We start from the raw sequence: 24,134 nt of genomic DNA on the forward strand, positions 1-24,134 counted from the left end.
GGGAGGCAAAGGTGTGCGTATTGCTTGAGGTCAGGAGTTCAAGACCAGCCTGGCCAACAGGGTAAAGCTTTGTCTCTGCTAAAAACACAAAAATTTGCTGGGTGTGGTGGCACATCCCTGTAATTCCAGTTACTTGGGTGACTGAGGCACGAGAATTACTTGAACCTGGGAGGTGGAGATGGCAGTGAGCCTAGATCGCACCACTGCACTCCAGCCTGGGTGACAGCGCAAGAACGTCTTAAAAAAAAAAGAAGAAGAAATAAAAGAAAAAAAAATTTTTTGGTCACTTGCCATCATTCAAGGCACTAGCACAGAGGCCTGTGGAGGGCCCTAAGGGAAGAAAATCAGAAAATTCAAACAAACTAATGGAAATGTTTTAGGAAATCACAGGACAGTCTCTGAAAGGAGGAAAGGATGGAATCCAAATTAGGAGCACCTCTTCCATTATGACAAGAGGAAGGGCAAAGTGGATGAGATTATGAAGCCTGAAGCCCAGAACCCAACAAATCCATCATAATTGTCCATCCAGGAGAATAAAATAGTATCACGTTTCCACTTATGTGTCTATGATGGAAACTTGATGACTGCTAACGAACCCCCAAATTCACTCACCTGTTTTTGGCAAATGAATTTTGTGAATTACATATTGCACAGATATGTAATATTTTGCTTTTCTAGGAACACCATCTGTTTTTAATGAAAATTGAGGAAATATTTTCTAACTGAAGCATATTCTGAGAAAGATCAGAATATACATTTTCATAACATTTTCAGCTTATTACATATTTGACTGTAGAACTAAAATGTTGCCAAATAAAGAAAATGACAAAGCCAAGTGTGATGGCAGAAGCCTGCAGTCCCAGCTAATTGGGAAGCTGCAGCAGGACTGCTTGAGCCTAGGAGTTCAAGGAAGCAGTATGCTATGATCGCACCTGTGAACAGCCACCACACTCCAGCCTGGACAACAGAACAAGGCCCTAAGTTAAAAAAGGAAATGATCACGCTTATAAATTTTTTCTACTTAATAGAAATAACCATGAATGAAATAAGGAAACTTATAGTTTGATCATCCTCAACCAATGTTTTAAGAGTCTAGTCTATAATAAAGATTGGGACCTAACACTTTTAAACTTTTCTCTAACTCCAAACTCATAAATACACATTGTTATATTGATTTTAAACTTCAGATATAGAGTATTTGGTCAAGTAGACTCCTTTAAAAAACAGGGCAACAGAAAAGTTTCTGAATGTCACTAGACAATTAAACTTTTATTGAAGCGTAAATTGTGGTACAGAAATACATTTCAACTGATTTAAGTCCAACACCAGTGAAAGGAGAAATTATGGCACCAAAACTTTCCCTCTTCTATCAAACCATGATTTAGATTATGATTCAATCTACATTTCTCTTTTCTAGGCTTTGTCCCATACAAATTTGTGCAGTTTTTCAACATTAGAATTCTTAATTCTATTAGGAAAACAAAACAAAACAAAAAAAACCCACAGACCTCAAGTCAACAAATCTATTGGGATACTGTTTACGAACAAAGTCCACCTTAAGCATTGGTCCTTAAAACAGAGCTCCTCAAAATATTAGGTGCTGTGCTCATTACAGAATCAAACTTACACACTGACTGAAAACTTCCTCAATGAAATTTTCAATCAACAACATGCTTCAAATAAAAGTCAAACAGTGTTCCAACCACTTGATTTCAAACCAAGTAGATTTTAGGTTTAGAAACACTAAAAAAAGGTGTTTCATTTATAAATACGGAAGGAACAAAAACATCACTGCATCAATCCAGAAATTATCAAGATATTTAGAGGACAAGAAATATAAAATTTAGTCAACTTTGCTGTTTTCTCAGTTCCTTAAAATCCCAGAGTATCTGCAAATATAGCAAAAAGGTACCAACTCTTGAAAGGCTATATTACTAGTTATTTCTCATTGAGTATTTTGGAATTTTATTTATGTTCTACTTATTTATTCATATATTCTACTTTATGATGTTTATCTGAATAATCTGGACAAATTCTCATTCTGGGCAGTCATTCATTTCATCCTACGAATGCCATGGTGAGGGAAACACCGTAGTTAGAGGAACAGATGAAGTCAGAACACACATGCATCACAGTCACAGAACTTTAAGTCACAAGATGGAAAAGACATTGATTCTGCTTTGGATCAAAGTTTATAGAACACTACTTAATGGAAACTAGTGGAAATGGCCGCTAAAAGAAAAGTTAAGGTGAATGATCCAAGCTGACTTGATTTACTGAATCCAGAATAAAATTATGCTAAATCTCTCTGGTAATTAACTAAATAAAAAATCATTTTATACTACTACTTAAACTTAGTAGGTTAGTAAAGGCGTGCTACTCATCAGACACTAATCTCATTTACTGAGGAATACAGAATTGTATGTTTTCCACAGTTCAGCCAGTACACCCTAATCTCAATCTACAACTCTGGGTCTTCCCTGCGAATCAACTATTTTCCAAAAGAGCACATTACAATAAAAGAGAGGTTAAATTCCCATGCCCTTTAAAGAGTATTAAGCCCAGGGACCATCTCCTCCATTTCCCATCTGGGGTATAGAATTAGTATATAAACCCACAGTGTTAACAGTGTATTGCTTTATTTGGGGTCTTGGGGGAGACACCAGGGAGAGGGAAGAAATCAAAGGACTATAAATGCAGGGTCCAATAATGTTAAAATAGTAAATATGCAAAATGAGTAACTGGAATCATTTTCTTAAGGACTCAACTCATGGAAGAAAAACTTTAATTGCCGTTTCAAAAAACATCAGTATGAAGTAGAAATTAGTTTCAATAACATTAGTAAAGAATATGTTCTAGAAAGTGGAGGTAACTGGATGTAAAATTCTGGCAGCAATTTAATAGAACAGTCCCAGAGGGTTAGGCTGAGGCCAACACCTAATGAGGACGAAAGCCTTGTCTGTGGGGAATTTTGGATGATACTTGGAGAAATATTACACTGTGCATAAACCAAACTGAGTTGCTTTCACAAGTGTTGTAAAGTTTCATATAGTAAAAGGTTTTTTCTACATGCACTTCAATTTCACAGCAAGAGTGGCAGAGAATACCTAAACACAGAAGAGAGCATTCATGCAAGATATCTAACTCCTTGATATAATAATGCATACAATTCAAAATGATTACACTATCATTACATCTAGGGCTTTCTGCAACTACACAGTGGTGGTTATGGAAAGCACTGCCCCCAGCATCGACATCTAGAAAGCATCCACCACCTTCTACATGTGTTCTCTTTTTGCGTTTTTTCTTCATTTTTTTTAATCAACTCTGCTGTTGTTGCTGCTTCTTAGCAAAACTGGTAAAAACAAAATTGTAATCATTGAACATAGCACTCTGGCAATCAAGACGCTTAAAACCTTCAATCTTCTGAGGTGAAGCAAGCACTGTGCGACATTTAGAACTCTGAGGGAAAAAATTAAATAACCATTAGTGTTTGCAATCCAGAGAAGTATTTTCAACCAAAACAGTTAAGTGACAGACTTTTATCTTAATGAAACTAAGACATTTGAGTTATTTTAGCTGCCTTCTTATGTGCTGGAGGGACCAGGGCTTCTTACGGTTCCTCCCACCAGGCCTGTCAATAGCAAGACAGAAGGAACCCATCAATTTGGCTAGATAGAAAACAAGGACTGATATAGGTCTAATGAAACAAAGCTTCTCAGCTACCAGTAACCTCAAACAGTATTACTTCTGGATATCTGAGTGGCTGGTATATGTGCTATCTTAGAATACATCTTAGGCCTCAGTCTCACTTCCTTTAGATTTTAAAAACCAAATTACCTGATTAATAATAAAATATAAAATTACCTGATTAACAAACAAGGTGGTCACAAATTTTCCTGGCTTGAAGACTTCTACAACTTTCCTGATCAGGTCATCATAGGAGGTCTGACTTAAGTTTGTTTCAAAGCTAACATAAGAAAATTCTGGTTCTGGAGTGATGTGAATAGTCCAATAAGTTCCCTGAGAGAAACAGTTCACAGTGTTAAGAATGGAAAGACTGGCCGGGCGTGGTGGCTCAAGCCTGTAATCCCAGCACTTTGGGAGGCCGAGACGGGCGGATCACGAGGTCAGGAGATCGAGACCATCCTGGCTAACACGGTGAAACCCCGTCTCTACTAAAAAAAAAAAAAAAATACAAAAACTAGCCGGGCGAGGTGGCAGGCGCCTGTAGTCCCAGCTCCTCGGGAGGCTGAGGCAGGAGAATGGCGTAAACCCGGGAGGTGGAGCTTGCAGTGAGCTGAGATCCGACCACTGGACTCCAGTCCGGGCGACAGAGCGAGACTCCGCCTCAAAAAAAAAAAAAAAAAAAAAAGAATGGAAAGACTATTACACATTTAAATATTTAAATAATTATTGAAGCAATATATATAACTACTCACATCCGATTTCATTCCATTCATCGAATACCCACAAGGATTGAACATTGTGGCATCAATGACAGAACCTGGTATCAGGTCACGAATTCCACTCTCCTGGGGGGAAAAAAGACTGAGTTTAACAAAGGTTTGACAAACAAACTTCAAATGAGTTCAAAATACAATCCCAGGATGGGAGGAGGGAGAGGACCAGGAAAAATAACTAACTGGTGCTAGGCTTAATCCTTGGGTGACAAAATACTCTGTATGACAAACCCCCATGACACAAGTTTACCAACATAACAAACTTGCACTTGTAACCCTGAACTTAAAGAATGAAAAATAAAATTTAGTCCCCATGCAGAAGAATCCAGCAACAATTATTACTAAAAATGCTTACACGAGTGACATCCTTTGCAGTAACACCATCTTTCATGTAGAACTGGTCCATAACTGCTGGGTCAAGCTCACTCATCAGAATTTCCAAGGTTTGATCTGGCTGACTGATTACCCGACTCTCTGGGAAATCCAGAGTATATAAGTACCTAAATAAAAGTTAAAAATGTTCCTAAAAATGACAATTGGCAGTTTAAACTAAATCTTCCATAGGACAACAAAAATCCACAAAATTGCACTAAACATACCAACAGTCAGAATTCATACGTCCCATACAATATGCTGCTCCATCTGTTGAGGGAAGAGAACACAAAATAAACACAACACATCCATTTAATAGGATGGTTTGTTACTACCCTTCCACAATAAGCAGAATGATACTATTTGCCACTTATTAGAAATGTCATCCATGAGTGGACCGGGCATAGTAGCTCATGCCTATAATCCCACCCCTTCTGGGGGAGGCCGAGGTGGGCAAATCACTTGAGGTCAGGAATTCGAGACCAGCCTGGCCAACAAGATGAAACCCCGTTGCTACTAAAAATACAAAAATTAGCTGGGCATGTTGGCACACGCCTATAATCCCAGCTACTTGGGGGGCTGAGGCAGGAGAACTGCTTGAATCCGGGAGGTGGAGGTTGCAGTGAGCCAAGATCATGCAACTCCACTCCAGCCTGGGCAACAGAGTGACACGCTGTCTCAAGAAAAAAGAAGAAATGTCATCAGTGAAAGGAAACAGTAGGTGAATTCCCAGATAAAGAGAATCAACTGACTTGGTGGATATTTGCACTAAACACCCAACACTCTGATTGGCCTGATTTGGTTTCATATTAGTAGATGTGCTAAGTTCGATTTTCATGCTTGTAAGCGACTTTGTGCAAGGTTACTAAATTATCTTAGGTTTTCAGCCTTATCTAGGAAGTAAGGATGTTATCAAATAACCTTTAGTTCCCTGACCTCTATAAATAAAAGCTTAGTACCAATTTCATTCAGGAAACACTACTTTACACTGTGCAATTTAAAAAAGCCAGGTCAATTGTTATATAAAATGCTGGAGCAGAGCACTAGGTATTTTTCTGGAGGGAATCATATAACTTTGTTCATATTGTCAAAGGACATTATGATCTATAGGTTAGGAACCACTGAGGCTAGAGGACTGCTACAGGCCAGGAGTTTAAGACCAGCTGGGGCAACATAGCCAGACTCCATCTCTACTAAAAATTTAATGAAAATTAGCTGGGTGCTTGAACTCAAGAGTTTGACATTGCAGTGAACTATAATGATGCCAATGCTCTCCAGCCTGGGAGACAGAGTGAGAGTTTGTCTCAAACAAACAAATAGGCAAAAAGAACCACTGAGTGAGACACAAAATAGAGGGACTGGCCAGATGAAGATGAACTCTCTATGCTATATGAAAAACCAGAGGTGGCAGGTGATCAATTCTACATTTTAAAATTCCATCCTTTAAACACCACTGATTTATGACACACAATTATTTTTACAAGTGCATGTGTATACATAATTTGTAATAAGCTATCTATTCATCTCTCTTAACTAAAAATATTTTATCTAATATTTTAATGCTCTTTATAAACTCTGCATATTTTGAATTACAGGCTATATAAAGATCACTACTGTACTCCTAAAACATCCAACTCAAAGTAAATACGGATCAGGTGCAGTAACTCACACCTGTAATCCTAGCACTTTGGGGAGGTCAAGGCAGGTGGATCCCTTGAGTCCAGGAGTTCAAGACTGGCTTGGGCAAACACGGCAAAACCTTGTCTCTACTAAAAATTAAAAAAAAAAAAAAAAAAATATATATATATATATATATATATACACACGTGCATATATATGCACATATATATACACGTATATATACATACACGTATATATACGTACACGTATATATATATATACGTATATATATAGCCAGGTGTGGTGGTGCACACCTGTAGCCCCAGCTACTTGGGAGGACCACTTGAGCCTGGGATGTTGAGGCTGCAGTGAGCTATGATCACACCACTGTACCAGCATGGGTGACAGACTGAGACCCCCGTCTAAAACAAACCAAAAAATCCACAAGGAAAGCAAATATTAGTGTATGTAGAGTGCTATACCTGCATACATATGCTCTCATATAGAAAGATCTCTGAGAGGTTGCACTTTCTGTCTTTAAGAAGACAACAGGTTTATATTTTATTTAAACTTACTTGGGAAAATTGCATTAAGAAACTCTATTTCTTCCTGGAAATTCCGGTGTGGGTACCCTTGGTGAGAAGGCTTCATGAAATTCTTACGAGAATAAAAGAAGCTCTTTATTAAAAAAGAAAAAAAAGAAAAAAAAAAGATAACTTTTAGCTGTAGAATTCTATCACTTTTCGAAGCTAATCAACTATTTCCCACATATCAAAACTTGGCAAAATCAAAACTCAAATATTTTAGCTGGGCATGGTAGCATATGTCTGTAGGTTCTGCTATTGGGAGGGTGAGGCAGGAGGATCACTTGGTCCAGGAGTCCAGCCTGTACAACATACTGAGGCCTCATCTCTCCCTCCCTCTTTTTTTTTTTTTAAAAGCCCAGTCTAGGCATGATGGGTCGTTAACAACGATTAACACCAAGTATATTCCTTTCTAGAACGGTAGTTTCTAAACTGGGCTTATTAATAGTCATGTAAGCAAAAATTTGGGGGAAATAACATATTAGTTTTAAGCATCAGTGATCCAAGTTAAGCACACATTGCTTTAGATTTCTTACAAGGATCAATTCACAACAAAAACTGTACTGAGTACTAATGACAATCCATCCTTTCCTTATGAAGTTAAAGATTAAAACTCAGGCCGGGTGCAGTGGCTCACGCCTGCAATCCCAGCACTTCAGGAGGCTGAGGCGGGTGGATCACCTGAGGTCAGGAGTTATGAGACCAGCCTGGCCAACATGGTGAAACACCATCTCTACTAAAAATACAAAAAATTTAGCCGGGCGTGGTGGTGGGCACCTGTAATCCCAGCTACTTGGGAGGCTGAGGCAGGAGAATCGCTTGAACCTGGGAGGTGCAGAATGCAGTGAGCTGAGATTGTGCCATTGCACTCCAGCCTGGGAAACTAGAGCGAAACTCCATCTCAAAAAAATAAAAAATAAAATAAAATGTGACAACCACTACTAATCAGAAAATTATACTCTAGGTAAAAACCCCTTAGTTATTGAAGAGTATGAGAATTTAACTCAATACTGACTGTTGCTCTTCGACCTAACTCATTATAAAGACTGGACGATTTCGGTAATGACATTTTGCTTTTCCTTCTTTTCTTACCATTTCTCTATTATTATAAGTAACCATGTTAAGAAATTAACTACTGGAAGTGTCTGGCTTCTTCATTTCTTTCTCCCACTTGAATTTCATCCTAACTCATTCTCTGCTTCCTTCATATTTTCTGCTGTTCTTTAGAATCAGATCTCTTTCTAAGATATGAACACCTTACCACGTGTTTACTTGCATTGTAACAAAGGCAGTAAGTATACAAATTTATTTACTTTACATATTACAGGATAAGAACTCTAACATTTATGCCTGAAAAAATATTTAAAAGTTTGCTACTTACTTGAATTGAGTCAAACCCACTGTAATCCCTAGCAAGCTTCAACAGGGGAACCAGTGCTTTCAGCAAGAGGGTGGTACCACATGTCTTCAAAATGAAACGTCTCTTGGAGACAAACATGCTACTCTCACTGCAGTTGAAAAAAGTCACAATATTGTAACAATACTAATGTACTACTGAGGGTGCAATCAACCAATTTAATTATTTACAATTTCGGCTAGTATTTTTAAATATTAGGATCTCAAGGAAGCAAGTTACACACTACAGTATTCTTTTTTCTAGTATACAAAACATCCCCAGGGCTTGGCACATGGTAAGCATTTTCATAAACATTAGTATATTCATAATATAAACTTAGTTTAAAAAAAAAAGAGGCCGGGCACGGTGGCTCAAGCCTGTAATCCCAGCACTTTGGGAGGCCGAGACAGGCGGATCACGAGGTCAGGAGTTCGAGACCATCCTGGCTAACATGGTGAAACCCCGTCTCTACTAAAAAATACAAAAAGCTGGCCGGGCGAGGTGGCTGGCGCCTGTAGTCCCAGCTACTCGGGAGGCTGAGGCAGGAGAATGGCGTGAACCCGGGAGGCGGAGCTTGCAGTGAGCTGAGATCCGGCCACTACACTCCAGTCCGGGTGACAGAGCGAGACTCCGTCTCAAAAAAAAAAAAAAAAAAAAAAGAGAGAGAGGCCAGGCACGGTGGCTCACACCTGTAATCCCAGCACTTTAGGAGGTCAAGGTGGGTGGATCACGAGGTCAGGAGTTCAAGACCAGCCTGACCAAGATGGTGAAACCCCGTCTCTACTAAAAATACAAAAATTAGCCAGGCATGGTGGCAGGTGCCTGCAATACCAGCTACTTGGGAGGCTGAGGCAAGAGAATTGCTTGAACCTGGGCGGCAGAGGTTGCAGTGAGATGAGATTGCGCCACTGCACTTCACCCTGGACAGAGTGAGGCTCTGTCTCAGCGGGGGAAGAAAAAAAAAAAAACAAGGGTGGGGGGGCTGTTTAGTCCAGTATCCCCCTGCAAGGTCCATCACAATATATACACAATATATACTATAAGCATTCATTCAAAGTATTTATTGAATAAATTAACTCTGCAACTATAAAAAAGGTGATGAGCTTTTATATACCAATTAGACAACTGTATTTGTATAGCAAAGCTAACTTTTCCCTTTGCCTGAACTTCTGATTAAGAGGTACTTCTTTATTAAGTGGGAGGAAAAGATGGCAACCACCCTGAACCGTCCGGTGAGGCTTCAAAATTTACATCCTAAAAACATCCATGTTACACTAAACATTTCCTTTTATACCATATTCTTAAAAATAATGTAAAAAAAGGCGGAGTGCAGTGGTTCACGTGTATAATCCCAGCACTTTGGGAGGCCGAGGCGGGTGGATCACCTGAGGTCAGCAGTTCAAGACCAGCCTGGCCAACATGGTGAAACCCCGTTTCTACTAAAAATACAAAAATTAGCCATGTGTGATGGAGGGTGCCTGTAATCCCAGCTACTCAGGGGGCTTAGGCAGGAAAATTGCTTGAACCAGGGAGGTGGCGGTTGCAGTGAGCTGAGATCACGCCACTGCACTCCAGCCTGGGTGACTGAGTAAAACTAAGTCTCAAGAAACCAAACCAAACAAAAAAACCCAGAACTACAACTGAGAGGAACTTACTGTTTCACATTATGATTAGGACTGAAATGAGCTACCTAACACTTGTTTCACAGGACTTACCTGAGTACATAAGCTTCCTGCTTGTCAGTTTTTGTCACACTTATGATTGAACATTGCACATCCTTCAAAAGTATGTCCCACTCAGATCTATCATTTAACAAAAAAAATTATGATTAATCCACAACAGTACCCACCTACTCATAAAAATTACAAAGCTCACCCTTTTTCCCATGAAGAGACCACATTTTTAATTAATATTGTACACCAACATTTAGTTTCTTTCAAAATAATCTACATTGACATATCCAGATAAATGACAGGTATATTATGCTATATATGAAAAAAAAGGTCATTATACTATGTATTTACAAATTACTAAAAGAAAAATAGGCAAAAAAATGTTCAAAGGTCCATAAACCAAGGTAAACCATTAACTCATCAATGATTATAGGAATTCAGTGGGACACTCTGTCTCTAAAATGTGCAGATTTTTAACCTTAAGAAACACTTGGCCGGGCGCGGTGGCTCAAGCCTGTAATCCCAGCACTTTGGGAGGCCGAGACGGGCGGATCACGAGGTCAGGAGATCGAGACCATCCTGGCTAACACGGTGAAACCCCGTCTCTACTAAAAAAAATACAAAAAACTAGCCGGGCGAGGTGGCGGGCGCCTGTAGTCCCAGCTACTCGGGAGGCTGAGGCAGGAGAATGGCGTAAACCCGGGAGGCGGAGCTTGCAGTGAGCTGAGATCCGGCCACTGCACTCCAGCCCCGGCGACAGAGTGAGACTCTGCCTCAAAAAAAAAAAAAAAAAAAAAAAAAAAAACACTTAAAAAAAAGAGCATAATTTTACCAATCTAATTGGCATAGAGATTTAAAAGCCTGTCTAACTGTCTGGACAGTGAGTGATGTTACCCTTATAGCACTTACAAAACACTGGAATTACTTTGCCAATTATAAGCACACCTAGAAGATTTTGGGAATACTATACAGCTCTCCAAATGCAATAAGAAAGCCCATTTAGCAGGAAATGTGCAGTACAAGCAACCATAGCAATGGAGGTCATATGGACATGAAGAAACTAGTCTTAATTTGCCTGAAATAGAATTAGGAAAGTATTGATTCTTTCATCAGTGTGCCCATTATAAAAAGACAATGTAATTCCATGGAACAGCTTAACATGACCAGATATTATTATTTTTTGAGACAGGGTCTCACTCTGTCGCCCAGGCTGGAGTGCAGTGGCGCAATCACAGCTCACTTCAATCTTGACCTCCCAGGCTCAAGCAATTTTCTTGCCTCAGTCTCTCAGGTAACCAGAACCACAGGCGTGTGCCACCATGCCCAGTTGTTTGCCAGAAATATTTTCTAGGCCGGGCACGGTGGCTCACACCTGTAATCCCAGCACTTTGGGAGGCCAAGGCAGGTGGATCACTTAAGGTCAGGACTTTGAGACCAGGTGTGGTGGCAGGTGCTTATAATCTCAGCTACTCAGGAGGCTGAGGCAGGAGAATCGCCTGTAATCCTAGCACTTTGGGATTGGGATGGCTTGAGCTCAGGAGTTTGAAACCAACCTGGGCAATAGAGCAATACCCTAGGTCTTTAAAAAAAAGAAAAATTTTTAAGCCCCATGATATCTGACAGGCCATTGCTCTATACTCACAAAAATGGCAAATCTTTTTTCTTTTTTTTTTGGGACTGAGTCTTGCTCTACCACCCAGGCTGGAGTCTAGTGGCAAGATCTCTGTTCACTGCAACCTCCACCTCCCAAGCAGCTGGGATTACAGGCATGCACCACCACGCCTGGCTAATTTTTGTATTTTTAGTGGCGACAGGGTTTCACCATGTTGGCCAGGCTGGTCTGGTACTACTGACCTCAGGTGATCCGCCTGCCTCGGCCTCCCAAAGTGCTGGGATTACAGGCGTGAGCCACTGTGCCCAGCCGGCAAATCATTTGTTAACCAGATAAGAACGTCTGAGCGAAATCCAACAGCAAAATGTTTTATTCATTTGTATTAAAAAGCAAGCACACCACCAAAGAAGCCTGGTAGAATTTTGTGTGTGTCTCACCATTTTGCTATAAGAAACTGTTACTGACCCATCTGTGTACCAATACCCATCCAAAAATATGTAATGTGTTAGGCTTGCTAACGATTAGAGCTGAGTTCCTGTATTTGACTATAACATGACTAAACAACTTTTTAAAAAGAGCTATTAAAAAATTAAGGTTCTTTTAAAAAGGTGCTAACAATTTGTTCATATATGCAAAGAATACATATGCGGGACATATACTGTGACAACCCTTGAAATTATTCCTGGCTTGTGTGGTGGCACACGCCTGTAATCTCAGCTACTCAGGAGGCTGAGGCAGAAGAATCACTTGAAGGTGGAGGGTGCAGTGAGCTGACATCTTGCCACTGCATACCAGCCAGGGAAACAGAGGGGAGACTCCAACTCAAAAACAAAAAAACAAACAAAAACAAAAAACAAAAAAAAACTTGGCTAGTCACAGTGGCTCACGCCTGTAATCCCAGCCGAGGCGCGTGGATTACCTGAGGTCAGGAGTTTGAGATCAGCCTGGCCAACGTGTTGAAACCCCGTCTCTACTAAAAATACAAAAATTAGCTGGGCGTGGTGGTGGGCGCCTATAATCCCAGCTACTCCAGAGGCTGAGGCAGGAGACTGAATGCGGAGATGGAGGTTGCAGTGAGCCGAGATCACACCACTGCATTCCAGCCTGGGCGACAAAAGTGAAACTCCATCTCAAAAAAATAAACAAACTTTACTCGTGGGAATGAAATCCTGCTTCACTTGACTAAGATAAATTTACAAAATCCTTGCAAAAATTATCTACTATTAAGACTCCCATTCCTGAATATGAAGGTAAATAAAAATACCAACTACGATTTAAGTATTTGAAGCATTAAAATTTCAGATCTTTAAAGAGCTTATCTAATTCAGGTCCATCAATAATGCTATCTGCTTAAGTCATCACCTACTGACTTCCCACTATAACTTACCATTCTTGCACATATTCTTTTTTACCCACTGGATGCACTAACAAATCCCACCCTCCCTTTCTCAGTTATACTCACCTTTTTTTTTTTTTTTTTTTTTTTTGAGACAGTCTCGCTCTGTCGCCCGGGCTGGAGTGCAGTGGCCGGATCTCAGCTCACTGCAAGCTCCGCCTCCTGGGTTTACGTCATTCTCCTGCCTCAGCCTCCTGAGTAGCTGGGACTACAGGCACCCGCCACCTCGCCCGGCTAGTTTTTTGTATTTTTTTTTTTTTTAGTAGAGACGGGGTTTCACCATGTTAGCCAGGATGGTCTCAATCTCCTGACCTCGTGATCAGCCCGTCTCGCCCTCCCAAAGTGCTGGGATTACAGGCTTGAGCCACCGCGCCTGGCTATACTCACCATTTCTATTAAGACTTTTAACAGGGTCCCTGGCTGAACCAAAAAATGTAACAATCTTTTCCTTTCTTATTTTTGTTTTCTCTTTTTTAAAAGGCTGTTGTGGTCAGGCACTGTGGTTCAGAGAGGCCAAGAAGGAAGGATCACAAGGCCAGAAGTTCAACACCAGCCTGGGCAACACAGCAATAGCCAGTCTCTGGCAGCTGGGAGCGGTGGTGTAGGCATGTAGTTCCAGCTACTCAGTAAGGCTGATGTGGGAAGTTTGCTTGAGCCTAGGAGGTGGAGGGTGCAATGAACCATGATTATACCACTACACTCCAGCCAGGGTAACAGAGCAAGACCCTCTCTTAAAACAAAAAGTATTCACCCTTACAATTTGTAGCACAGATACTTTAAAATCGTGGTCCATGTCACCTTGAGGTTGGTGTCTTCTGTTCTTTCGAGATGTTAAGATTTTCCTGGTTTTGGGTATGTCAACCAATTTAGGATTGCATCCTGTATTTTGACATGTTACATCATTCTAGGTCTTGATTTTTAAAAATGTTTAGCAGACAATCTGGTTTGGTTCAGGCTTCAAGTTTTTACTCAACATTTGTAGGTTGTGTTATGGTTCCAATGTCAGGTTCGTTATGAACTCCTTTGCTATGCTATTTGCATCTGTCCCACTTATTTGCCACCCAATGGCCAGGCTGGCTCTGGGGAGGCAGTTTATCCTGTATTTTAGTTTTCAAACCTCTGATGTGCTGTTTAGGGTCAGATCCATGCAAAACGGCTAAGGAACGTTCATATAAAATTTCATAGGTTTACTTTTCTTCAACTCTCCATAATCTCTCTGACAATGCCTGACTCACATAAGGGATAGGGGAAGGACTCTTCTTCATCCACTATCTATAAAAACAGGGCTTTGGCCAGGTGTGAGGGTTCATGCGTGTAATCGCAGCACTTTGGGAGGCCGAGGCGGGGGGATCACGAGGTCAGGAGATGGAGACCATCCTGGCTATGCTGTGAAATCCTGTCTCTACCAAAAACACAACAAATTAGCCGGGCGTGATGGCGGGCACCTGTAGTCCCAGCTACTCGGGAGGCTGAGGCAGGAGAATAGCGTGGAGGCAGAAGAATTGTGTGAACCTGGGAGATGGAGCTTGCAAGTAAGCCGAGATCGCGCCACTGCACTCCAGCCTGGGCAATAGAACAAGACTCTGTCTCAAAAACAAACAAACAAACAAAAAACGATTCCCTTCTCTTGTTTTAGGTATCTACCTAACTGCCATAGCTGCTAAAGGCCTACAAGGGGGTTGGGGCAGAACAGAATAAAACAAAAGCAAAAAAGAGATTTCCTCCACTCTGACTCAAAGGGGCCTCTCTTTCTTTCTTTGCAGACCAGAACTAGAGAGCCTTTCTTGGAACTATTTTTGCCTGCCCTTACTGTTCAGTTTTGGGTTTCCGGCAAGCCCAGGAGAAATCAGTGAGGAGATACCAAAGGGGAAAAAAAACAGGAAATTAGTGGTTCAGTGGAATTTAAAGTTCTGGCTTTCTTCTCCATTTCACCTGCTAAAATTTACTTCTCAGAGTCCTTGGATAGCTGCTCAACAAGGCATTCTGTCCAGGGTTTATTAATTGCATTTTAATAAAAGAAGACAGTGTAGCATGCTTCTTCTGTAATGGCAGAAATAAATAACCTTTTGTTTTTTGAACCAGTCTCACTGTCGCCCAGGCTGGAGAACAATGGCACAATCACAGCTCACTGGAGCTTTGGCCTCCCAGGCTCAGAGATCCTCCCATCTCAGCCTCCCAAGTAGCTGGGACCACAGGCATGTATCACTACACCTTACTAATATATTTTTAAATTTTTTGTAGAGATGAGGTCTCCCTATATTGCCCAGGTTTGTCTCAAACTTTTGGGCTTATGAAATCCTCCCACCCCAGCCTCCCAAAGTGCTGGGATTATAGGCACGTGCCAACCCATCTGGCTTCAAAATGCTCTTACACTCATTCATCAACAGTTCATAAAATTCTCCATCCAAACCTTTCCTCAACTACTAGTAATGCTCCACTAGTCAGAATTTTTCAATCATAGTATCAAAGAAAGCAATTACTTTAAGCACCCTAGGACAAACAGTTAAACTGTCAATCAACCTAGTGATGATAAAGGCATATCTTACCAGAGCTGCCAGGCTCAAGAAAAATAAATCAGAGGGCAAGACAGATGAAAGAAAAATGAAGAAGTCAATACAATGCTATATGTGTACATAAAAGAGGTGAAAATTTCTGCAACAGCTGAAAATTTCAGCACAAATTATTTCTATCACATTTCTGTGGGAAAAAATGGCCTGCTTTTGTAAATAAAGCTCTACTGGAACCTAGCCACACCCATACATTGACTATGGTTATTTTCTCCCTATAAGGGCAGAGATGAGTAGTTGCAACAGACTGCCTGCCTTGCAAAATTTAAAATTTACTCTCTAGCCCTTTACAGAAAGTTTGCTGACTCTTGTTTTGGAGAAAAGGTTTTCAGTGGTCTGCTTTCTGATCAAATTAACGATGGAAAAGACAAAGTGCTTTATACAGTCGACAGAGCCATTTTCTAAATCAGGTTGTAGTGAGCCAAGATCATGCCACCGCACTCCAGTCTGGGTGACACAGTGAGACTGTGTCAAAAAAAAAAAAAAAAAAAAAAAAAGATAGCATTAAGCTAGAATGTTTTATCAGGCTCAGTAGTGGTGGTGGTCTCATCTCTGCTTCATTCCCAAGCATACTACACACTGAGACTTTGAAACACTAGTCTATTATAAACTGTTTACAAAACTCATCTATATTTGGCAATTCTTACAGAGTTCAGTAAATCAAATTGATGGATATAAAGCAGAATCGAGAGAGAGAGAAGCAAGACAGCTAGATAATTTTGGGATTTATTCACATTACAGATCACATAATACTGATCTAGTCATTAGAAATTATTATAAAGCTATTCAAGCACACAATTTTTTTTTTTTTTTTTTGAGATGGAGTCTTGTTCTGTCACCTAGGCTGGAGTGCAATGGCACGCTATCAGCTCACTGCAAACTCCACCTCCCAGGTTCAAGCAAGTCTCCTGCCCCAGCCTCCTGAGTAGTTGGGATTACAGGCATCTGCTACCATGCACGGCTAATTTATTTTTGTATTTTCAGTAGAGAAGGCGTTTCACCATGTTGGCCAGGCTGGTCTCGAACTCCTGACCTCAAGCGATCCACCCGCCTCGGCCTCCCAAAGTGCTGGGATTTGGGATTACAGGCATGTGCACATAGCTCAAAGCACACAATTCTTAGGTGCTTATAAAACACAAAGAAATATGTAGATTGAGTACTTCCTGATTTGAATTCCTTTTTCTCATCTTAAATGCCATCTCTTTGATCTAATTCAGTGGTTCTCAACTTGTGATAATTTTGCCACCCAGGAGACATGTGGCAATATTTGGAGACACTTTTTTTTTTTATCATAAACTGGGGTGGTAGTGGTGTTGCCAGCATGTAGAGGACAGAGGCCAGGGATGCTGCTACACACGGTATAATTAACAGGATAGTCACTGACAACAGTGAATTATCTGAACCAAAATGTCAAGAATGCTGAGGTTGAGATACCCTAATTTCACTTAAAGAGTAGGTACTAAAATATTAAATATAATCAGAGATCATGATAAATGGTCCCAAAGAAATACATATTAGGCCGGGCGTGGTGGCTCAAGCCTGTAATCCCAGCACTTTGGGAGGCTGAGACGGGCGGATCACGAGGTCAGGAGATCGAGACCATCCTGGCTAACACGGTGAAACCCCATCTCTACTAAAAAAAATACAAAAAACTAGCCGGGCGAGGTGGCAGGCGCCTGTAGTCCCAGCTACTCGGGAGGCTGAGGCGGGAGAATGGCGTAAACCCGGGAGGCAGAGCTTGCAGTGAGCTGAGATCCGGCCACTGCACTCCAGCCTGGGTGACAAAGCGAGACTCCGTCTCAAAAAAAAAAAAAAAAAAAAAAAAAACAAGAAATACATATTCTATATTAGTAACAGCACATGAATGGTATGTCTGGAAAACAACACTTTAGTGGCATGCCACATTTTATATTTAAAACGTTTTCTTAGAGTCTGAAATCTAATAAAAATAGAACTTAGGAATGTTTACAGGGACAAGATTATATTATAACAAGACTTCTCTATGTCGCCTGATTAAATGCATTTTGGGAGCCCAAGGCAGGTGGATCACTTGAGGTCAGGAGTTCAAGACCAGCCTGACCAACATAACAAAACCCCATCTCTACTAAAAATACCAAAATTAGCCAGGTGTGGTGGCACATGCCTGTAGTCCCAACTACTCGGGAGGCTGAGGCAGGAGAATCGCTTGAACCCAGGAGGCGCAGGTTGCAGTGTGCCAAAGTCACACCACTGCACTCTAGCCTGGGAGACAGCAAGACAAGCATGTCTCAAAACAAGAAGTAAATGACTGAGGTCGAGTATCTTGAACAAGAGTCCCAAGACTACGTAACAGGGAAAAACAGTCTCTTCCACAAATGGTGCTGGGAAAAATGGATGTCCACATGCAAACGAAATTAAGCTGGACTCTTACCTTACATCATAAACAAAAATTAACTCAAAATAGATCAAGGAACTAAACATTAAGAGGAAATAAAACTCCTAGAAGAATACATAGGGTAAACGCTTCAGGCATTACATTTGACAATGATTTCTTGGATATGACATACAACAAAAATCAAAAACAGACAAATGGAGCTTGAAAACCTAAAATGTAAAAATTTCTATACATCAAAAGAAACGAGTGAAAAGACAACCTACAGAATAAAATACTTGCAAGTCACTTCATAAGGGGTCAATATCTAAAGTAAAAGAAACATCTACACACAACTCAACAAAAAAAGTGATTAAAAAATGGACAAAGGGACCAGGGGCGATGGCTCAATCACTTGGAAGTCAGGAGTTTGAGACCAGCCTGGTCAACATGGCGAAACCCTGTCTTTTACTAAAAATACAAAAAAATTAGCCAGGCATGGTGGCGCATACCTGTAGTACCAGCTATTAGGGAGGCTGAGACAGTAGAATCACTTGAACCTGGGAGGAGGAGGTTACAGTGAGCTGAGATGTGACCATTGCACTCCAGCCTGGGTGACTGAGACTGTCAAAAAAAAAAAAAAAAAAAAAAAGACAAAGGACTTAAATATAGACGGAACCCATTAGTGCAGGGTTATGCTCTAATCACCTGAAAAATGACGACATAGATCCTATTCCCATATCCAGTTAGGTCAGACACTTTCTGAGGATGATGCCTGGAAATTTTTATTTGAAAAGCTTCCAGGTCATTAGATTACTCATTACTTCCTAATGTAAAACCAGCTAGTTTCAGAGTTCATGTAATTTATCCAAAGTCACTGCAGCTTCCCAATTCTGAGCTTACCTCATATTTTTAGGTCTGTTTTAGAGACTCTCACTACAGTACATTCATCAGGGTGCCTCTACCCCAGGTAGTAAGCAGTCTTTAGGTCAAAGGCATCCTAAAACCAGATTATTCTTGAATAAAGCTAGACTGACCAGAAGTTAGATTCTGAGGATGCCTTCCTGGGGCAGTGAATTCAGATACCCTGAGAAATAAGCCGCCTCCTTTTGTTCAAAGATATGAACCTAGAATGCAGCCACACTATTATAATCACAATATTGTTCCTCCGTCTCAAATTTTTACCCCAAATCGGGATACTCCTCTCAGTTTTCTGCTTTCAACATGTGCTTCTTAAAGATACATGGTTTGTAAACAACAGTTGAAATCTTTTTGTTGTTGTTGAGACAGGGTTTCACTCTGTCACCCAGATGGAGCGCACTGGTGCAATCTCATTTTGCTGCAGCCTCGATCCCCCAATGGCTCAAAAAATCCTCCCACCTCAGCCTCCTGCGTGGCTGGGACTGCAGACACGCACCAGGATGGACCAGCATGCCCAGATACTTTTTCAATTTTTTTTTGTAGAGTCAGGATTTCACTATGTTGCCCAGACTGGTCTCAAACTCCTTGGCCTCTCAGAGTGCTGGGATTAGACATGAACCACCAAGCCCAGCCCCGAAACCTTTTTGAAACTGCTGGGAGGAATGGAACGAGAAGCTTAATTCTTTAGTAGGAAGCATTTTTACTCTGAAACATTGCACTAAAAGGTTTTTTGGCAATGGGCTGTAAATTCCTTCAATGTAAATTATTGATAGTGTGATAATACTGCATAATGACGTAGTCAAAGAAGGCATGAGTTTGGGGAAAGTTAAGCTGAGGTATGACTATCTTTGTAACTGCCCCAATCCTTTACTAAAAATTATGTTTTAGTTTATAAAATCTGAGTAAAGCACAGAATAGGATTTCCAGTTCTGAAAAATCACTCTTTTCTCAGCAAAATTTTCTATTTTCTAACAGATTTCCTCCTTACTACTCTCACCCTCCCTAAAGCTGCCATTTCTTATAAAAGGCTTTTGTTTGTTATAGCACTGTGATCCAACAACGAAACCATTTTTAAATGGTCACTGATTTTTATTCAACATCCCTAAAATCTGAAAAATTAAAGAAAACTGCAGGTTACCCCTAAGAAACTGTCTCTCCCTTAATTGTCCTTTATTCATCTGGGTATACCTGGTCTGCTGCTTTTCTCCAACAGTAGTGTTTAACCCAAGCTATATCATACAAGATTTTTCTTTGTTAAATTTCTCAGTATTACATAATTTGTTCACTTATTAAGATAAATTATCTTAAATGGTCTACAAGAGGAAAGCAGTGTTTAGTAAAAAGGTGTATATTCAGAAACGATTCCAGCTTAACTTGGCATTAAAACTTGGACTGATGAGCCAAGTTTGTTTAAAGTGAATTCTATTCCCTCACACCACACACAAAATCAATTCCAGATGGATTGCAGATCTAAATATGAAAGGTAAATACTGTGTAGGAGAAAAAAATATTTCAGACTTTGGGATGAGCAAACTGAGGGAAGTATGTCGTTTCCTAGAAGAATGTGTGAAAAAGGTTGGATATTTTCTCCCTTGAATTATGTAGAATACTCCAGTGAAACCATCTGGGCCTAGATGATTGACTGATTCAAGTTATTTAGGTGTTGTTCTAGGACTATTTTAGGTTCTCTATTTCTTCTTGCGTTAGTTTTGGAAAGCTATTTTTCCAGGAATTTTTTCTCCCTAATATCTTTATCTTGTTATCCTTGTCTTTAGCATCAACACTAATGCTCTCTTTGGACATTTAAGCCTCTCACTCTCTTAATCCTTTCTATGTCCGTATGTTTATTATGCTTTATAAACAAATGTGTTTAATTCAGCCTGTTCGTCTTTTAACCCACTTTTATTCATATCTTAATGGAGCCCAGGAAGTCAAGGCTGCAGTGAGCCATGATCGTGCCACTGCACTCCAGCCTGGGCTATAGATGGATCCTGTCTTTAGTACTGCATATAAAATATTAACCTATTTATTCTTCACAACTTTCATGAGCTATATACCATTATTGTCTCCATTTTAAAGATGAGGAAACAGCTCACACAGCTATTAAATGCTGTTTGAATTCAAATCTTGTTATTCCAGAGGCTGTGCATTTAATCATGTCATTTGAGTAAAACGCGTCATGCTTTATTCTTCTAGATGTCCGATTATCCTTCCCTGGGGTCTCTAAAACTGGCTCCATGTCCCCACAGACCAGACTCCATCGACGATACTCTCTTTGCTAGGCTGTTGATTTTAGGTGATTCAACGAACACCTACTATTTCAGGCTTTTTTAACATCCCGATAAATAACCTAACCACTTGAGTGGTCGCTGAAAAATGTTCCTACGAAGGTTACCAGGGGACCTTAGTTAAATCAATAGATTTTTCCGTTCTTGCTTAACTTGCTTTATCTACAACAGTTACAATGTGACAGTATACTACCAGTAGTTGTTCAATGAATGTTACATACCCACAAAATGGATGGCACTAAATCATGGACTCTACAGGGAATATTTTGTCCTTCAAAGTTCAACTTTAGCCATGATTTTAAGAGCCACACTGAAGCAGTAAAACAATTTGGGCTGATCAAAGTACAAAGTAAAAAGGGTTCTTAAACATTTAAAGAAAGCAGGCTGCTTTGTTAAAAGCCTCTTCCCCCTCTCCACTTTGACTCAGGAAGCTCTAAACAGCCAAACTGCCAAGAACTTGGGGAGAACAAAACCTTCTTCCCTTTATTAACAACATGTACTTACTACTATTTAAGGGCTCAAACATTTAAAAAGCCAAAGTGACAATTTCTGCTATTCGTTTTCTAGGACTGTTCTTACCCATTAGTTCTTTCTTGCCAAGATTTTCTAGGTTAATTATCCTGATCACAATCGTTTTTACCAAACACCTATCACAAATACCAGCCTTCTCATTTGTGAAATGAAGGAAATACTAAGCTTCTCCATGACCAAAGTCCGCTTCCTATAATCTGCACGTAAGCCTGGCACGTAGTAAGCGCTACAGACATTTTAAGTGTCACACGAAGCTTAAAAATTGAGACGTGTGACATATTAGCTATCACTAGTAGTTTTTTTCTACAACGGAATCGTTCAAGATACACTGCTAGAAACTGGATTTCCCATCGTGCCTTAAAGTCTCGGTAGCACGTGTCTGCCTGGATTCCCTTTTCCAGTTGCTTTTTGTCAAGGGACAGCTCCGAGATTAGCTAACATTCCTAAAACGCCCATTGGCCCACACCCTGGGGCCAGGCTCTAAGTCGGGCCCAGGAGCCCATTGGTCGCCGCCTCTCAATGAAGCTGGCCACGCCGGTTACTCCGCAGCACGGCCACTCTAGCCGCACTTGTGCGCAGAGGAGCCGGGGATCCGGTGGCAGGGCCTAGGAAGGCCATGGGTGGCCACCGGTGGGACCGCAGCCGGGAACAAGGCCCAAGCATCCACGGGATCTCCGGGCTTTTATTTAAGCATGGATTTCCACAGCAATACCAACTAAAACGCCTCTTCGGCGCGGTCAGCCCAAGTATGTCTCGCGTGACGGCCGGCAGTAGGACTGGGCCCCAGATTCCTTTGCTCAAGCTTAAGGCTTTAGAGGCATTATGTCCTGGGGCAGGCGGGCCTCCCTCCAACCGCACCTCTCCCGCCGGCTCCGTAGCAGGTTACACAACCCAAGGTCAAGAAACTGGGGAGCAGCCCTCGGTGGGCTCAGCGGCCGTGTCGAGGGCGGCCCCGGGGACTGCACCGTTTGCCCAGCCGCCCCGAAAAGACTCTGGCGCAGAGCACGTTAGGGCAGCGGTGGGGCCCCGCCACTGCGACACAACTGCTCCCGCCCAATCCCCGCCGCCTGAGCGCCACATGCTGCCCGCGGCCACCGCGGGTGGGAGGCCTGTTCGCCAGCCCCTCAGACAAGGCCGGGAGGGCCCCTCCTGTCCGCGCCCGCGGCAAGAACGAGCGCCGCTCCGGCCCTCCATTCCCCGAAGCGGGCACGCCCGAATTAGCGCCTGACTAAGCCCGCCGAGCCACACCTGCCGGAGGCAACCCGCGCAGGCGCCCCCGACCCCCACCTGAGGCCCCTGCCGCCAACTACTACGGAGGGAAACCTCGGGAGGCGCGGGCCGCAAAACCACCCCGGGCCGCGCCTCCCGCCGCCCAGCGCGGGACTTTACCTGAGCACGCGGCCGCGCCGGCCTCCTCCCCTCCCCCAGGACAGTGCCAGGCGCGGCAACCACCGCGGGAGAAGCCGGCTCCGGCCCGCGTGGACACGGCCGCTCCCCCCCAAACCGCGAACCTTCCAAGGCCGCCGAAGCGACCCCCGGCCGCAGACCTGCCCCCACCTGAAGGCTGAGGGAACTCGGGCCCCGCCCGTGGCTGGTGCCTCGGCGGCGGCGACAGTCCCCAGGCCCGGATGTCAGCGAGAGCCCCGGGGACCCACCTTGGGATAGTGCGAAGATCCCCAGATCCTTGGTTTGCCTCGGGCTGCTGCCGGGAGAACCAAACCTCCAGCAGCTTCTCGGTCCCTTCGAAAAAATGTGCAGCTTCCATCACCGTGAGACTAGCGAACAACCAACAACCACAGAAAATCAACTAAATTAAACCTCTTCTCCCGCCGCTGCCGCCGCCGCTGCGGATTGTTCCAGCTGTGTTACTAAAGTTCAGGTTCCTTTTTTTTTTTTTTGCTATAATTTTATATTAACTTTTTTTAAAAAAAGGACTAATAAAATTTTCCCGGCTTTGTGTGAGCGAAAGTTGAACGTAAGTCTTTTGGAAATAGAGGCAGATACAGTTCAGTCTCTTGTAGTCCGCTGCTTTCCCGTTAGAGAGAGTAGAGCGAGCGCTAGCTAATGTCGCCGGCCATACTGTGTAAGCGAGAGCGCTGCGTGAGCACCGCCCTTATATATCCCGGCTCCCCCAAAAGACCAGGAAGTGACGCATCGTCCCACCTCCACGGCCCATAGCTGCCGCCGCCTGTCAATCACTAGTGGCCGAGTGGCGGCTGGCTGGCCGAGGGCCTGGCGGGGAGCGCAGGGAGCTGCCCCCTGCGCTGCAGCTCGGGCTCTGGCCGGCTCTTGAGTGGTAGTCGATGCTGTGATGTCCAGCTGGGGACTGGAAACCTCGGATCGAATGCAGAGTGGGTGGGG

The 24,134-nt window shown here is 42.2% G+C and overlaps 1 protein-coding gene across 1 annotated transcript; it reads right to left on the reverse strand.

Moving 5' to 3' along the window:
* Window positions 1-1,240: 1,240 nt before the first annotated feature.
* Window positions 1,241-23,872, reverse strand: AMD1 (adenosylmethionine decarboxylase 1). Its single transcript, XM_010366026.2, has 9 exons — window positions 23,429-23,872; window positions 10,151-10,237; window positions 8,421-8,547; window positions 7,031-7,133; window positions 5,063-5,105; window positions 4,819-4,963; window positions 4,443-4,535; window positions 3,868-4,023; window positions 1,241-3,462 (listed from the first exon to the last, which is right to left on the reverse strand). Exons 1-9 carry the CDS (start codon window positions 23,536-23,538, stop codon window positions 3,322-3,324), a joined length of 1,005 nt encoding a protein of 334 aa, XP_010364328.1. The 5' UTR covers window positions 23,539-23,872; the 3' UTR covers window positions 1,241-3,321.
* Window positions 23,873-24,134: the final 262 nt, after the last annotated feature.

Source organism: Rhinopithecus roxellana, chromosome 4, assembly GCF_007565055.1.
Source record: "Rhinopithecus roxellana isolate Shanxi Qingling chromosome 4, ASM756505v1, whole genome shotgun sequence".
Taxonomy (NCBI): domain Eukaryota; kingdom Metazoa; phylum Chordata; class Mammalia; order Primates; family Cercopithecidae; genus Rhinopithecus; species Rhinopithecus roxellana.

Bases quoted from the DNA above. Each gene is read 5' to 3' on its own strand.
- AMD1 (XM_010366026.2), bottom strand. From the start codon at position 23,538: ATGGAAGCTGCACATTTTTTCGAAGGGACCGAGAAGCTGCTGGAGGTT. The intron at 4,964-5,062 runs GTATGTTTAGTG...ACTTTTATTTAG, and splicing joins CGTATGAATTCTGACTGTTG to GTACTTATATACTCTGGATT. The intron at 4,024-4,442 runs GTGAGTAGTTAT...TGTTTCTCTCAG, and splicing joins TGAATGGAATGAAATCGGAT to GGAACTTATTGGACTATTCA.